Source organism: Zerene cesonia, chromosome 6 (genome assembly GCF_012273895.1).
Source record: "Zerene cesonia ecotype Mississippi chromosome 6, Zerene_cesonia_1.1, whole genome shotgun sequence".
NCBI lineage: Eukaryota > Metazoa > Arthropoda > Insecta > Lepidoptera > Pieridae > Zerene > Zerene cesonia.
In genome coordinates, this window is record NC_052107.1 from 1,829,980 (window position 1) to 1,831,240 (window position 1,261).

The 1,261-nt window shown below is 41.2% G+C and overlaps 1 protein-coding gene across 1 annotated transcript in view; it reads left to right on the forward strand.

The window, feature by feature from the left end:
* The window catches only part of LOC119840577 (nuclear factor NF-kappa-B p100 subunit), a 20,660-nt gene that overhangs the window by 18,030 nt on the left and 1,369 nt on the right, over positions 1–1,261 (forward strand). The window contains exons 16-17 of the mRNA XM_038367265.1: positions 381–542; positions 1,166–1,257. Of these exons, the coding sequence (XP_038223193.1) occupies positions 381–542; positions 1,166–1,257 (254 nt within the window). The remainder of the gene's footprint in view (positions 1–380; positions 543–1,165; positions 1,258–1,261) is intronic.

The following is a 1,261-nucleotide window of genomic DNA, read 5'->3' on the forward strand; positions in this document are numbered from 1 at the left end:
AGATGATATGATATAGGCATCCATAAAGAAATGATTTTGATAAATTCTCTCCCTAAGGGGATGATTTCATCATCATCATCATCATTCTTCTCATCATTCATCAATTCTTGGACATGCCGGTTTCCTCACGATGTTTTCCTTCACCGTTTAAGCAGTGGTGATGTTATCCACATGCGCAGATAAATTGAAAAATCAATTTATTTCCTGCACGCTCGCCCGGTCTCGAGCCCAGACTTATCGATTTTGAAGTCCGAGGTTCTCACCACTGAGCCACCACTGCTTTCCAAGGGGATGATTTATGAAAATTTTATTAGGACCGCGCGGGCGAGGCTGCGGGCAACAGCTAGTTATTATTATAACACAAAAATTTCTAAATGCAGGCGGATCCAAAGAGACACAGCGAGCACACGCGTCCGCCGTGGAAGCTGGCCCTGGACAAGCCGGAGCTGCTGGAACTGCTCAAGATGTACTCCAACATTCACATCGACGACCTGGATATTAAGTCCGAGCCGGAAGACGATTTTGATTCAGCTGACGAGGACGTAAGTGAAAATTCCTATATATATAAAATTCTCGTGTTACAATGCTCATTCCTCCGAAACGGCTGGCTCGATTCTCATGAAATGTTGTGTTCATATCGGGTAAACCTGAGAATCAGCCAATAATTGTTTTCCATACCCATTAGTGATACGAGTAATGGAGAACAGCGTTTGTCGGGTCAGCTAGTAATAGCTTAGAAATAGATCGTATAAAAATACATAGTATACAAACAATAATGAAATAACCTAACAAATTTGTTGGAAATAACCTCTAAAGAGGGAAAATAAAACCCTAGTTTGATTTTGGATCATTGTAACGTATTTTATATTACTAGTGTACATACTTTTGTAACACATTTGTTCATACAGTCATCAGATTCATTTCTGTACATTAAACTTCTGTACATTAAATTTTTCAAAAGAAGTAATTGCTATGCAATGTGGATGACTTTGCAGACGACAGAACGATGTTTAGTCGTATTTGTTTGTTTGTATGTGCGTCAGCCACATATACTGGTGCCGTAACGCGTTACGTAACGAAGCACGTAATGAGTAAGACATAAATTATAGTATACTTCGTATAATGTTAATAGTTCATATAATGTGACGAATGCGTAATATTTTAGGAGAGTGCGGAGCTATCGGAACTGCCGCTGTACATAGAGGACGTGTCGCCGCTGCTGGACGCGAGCGGCGCGTGGCGCGAGCTGGCGAAGCGGCTG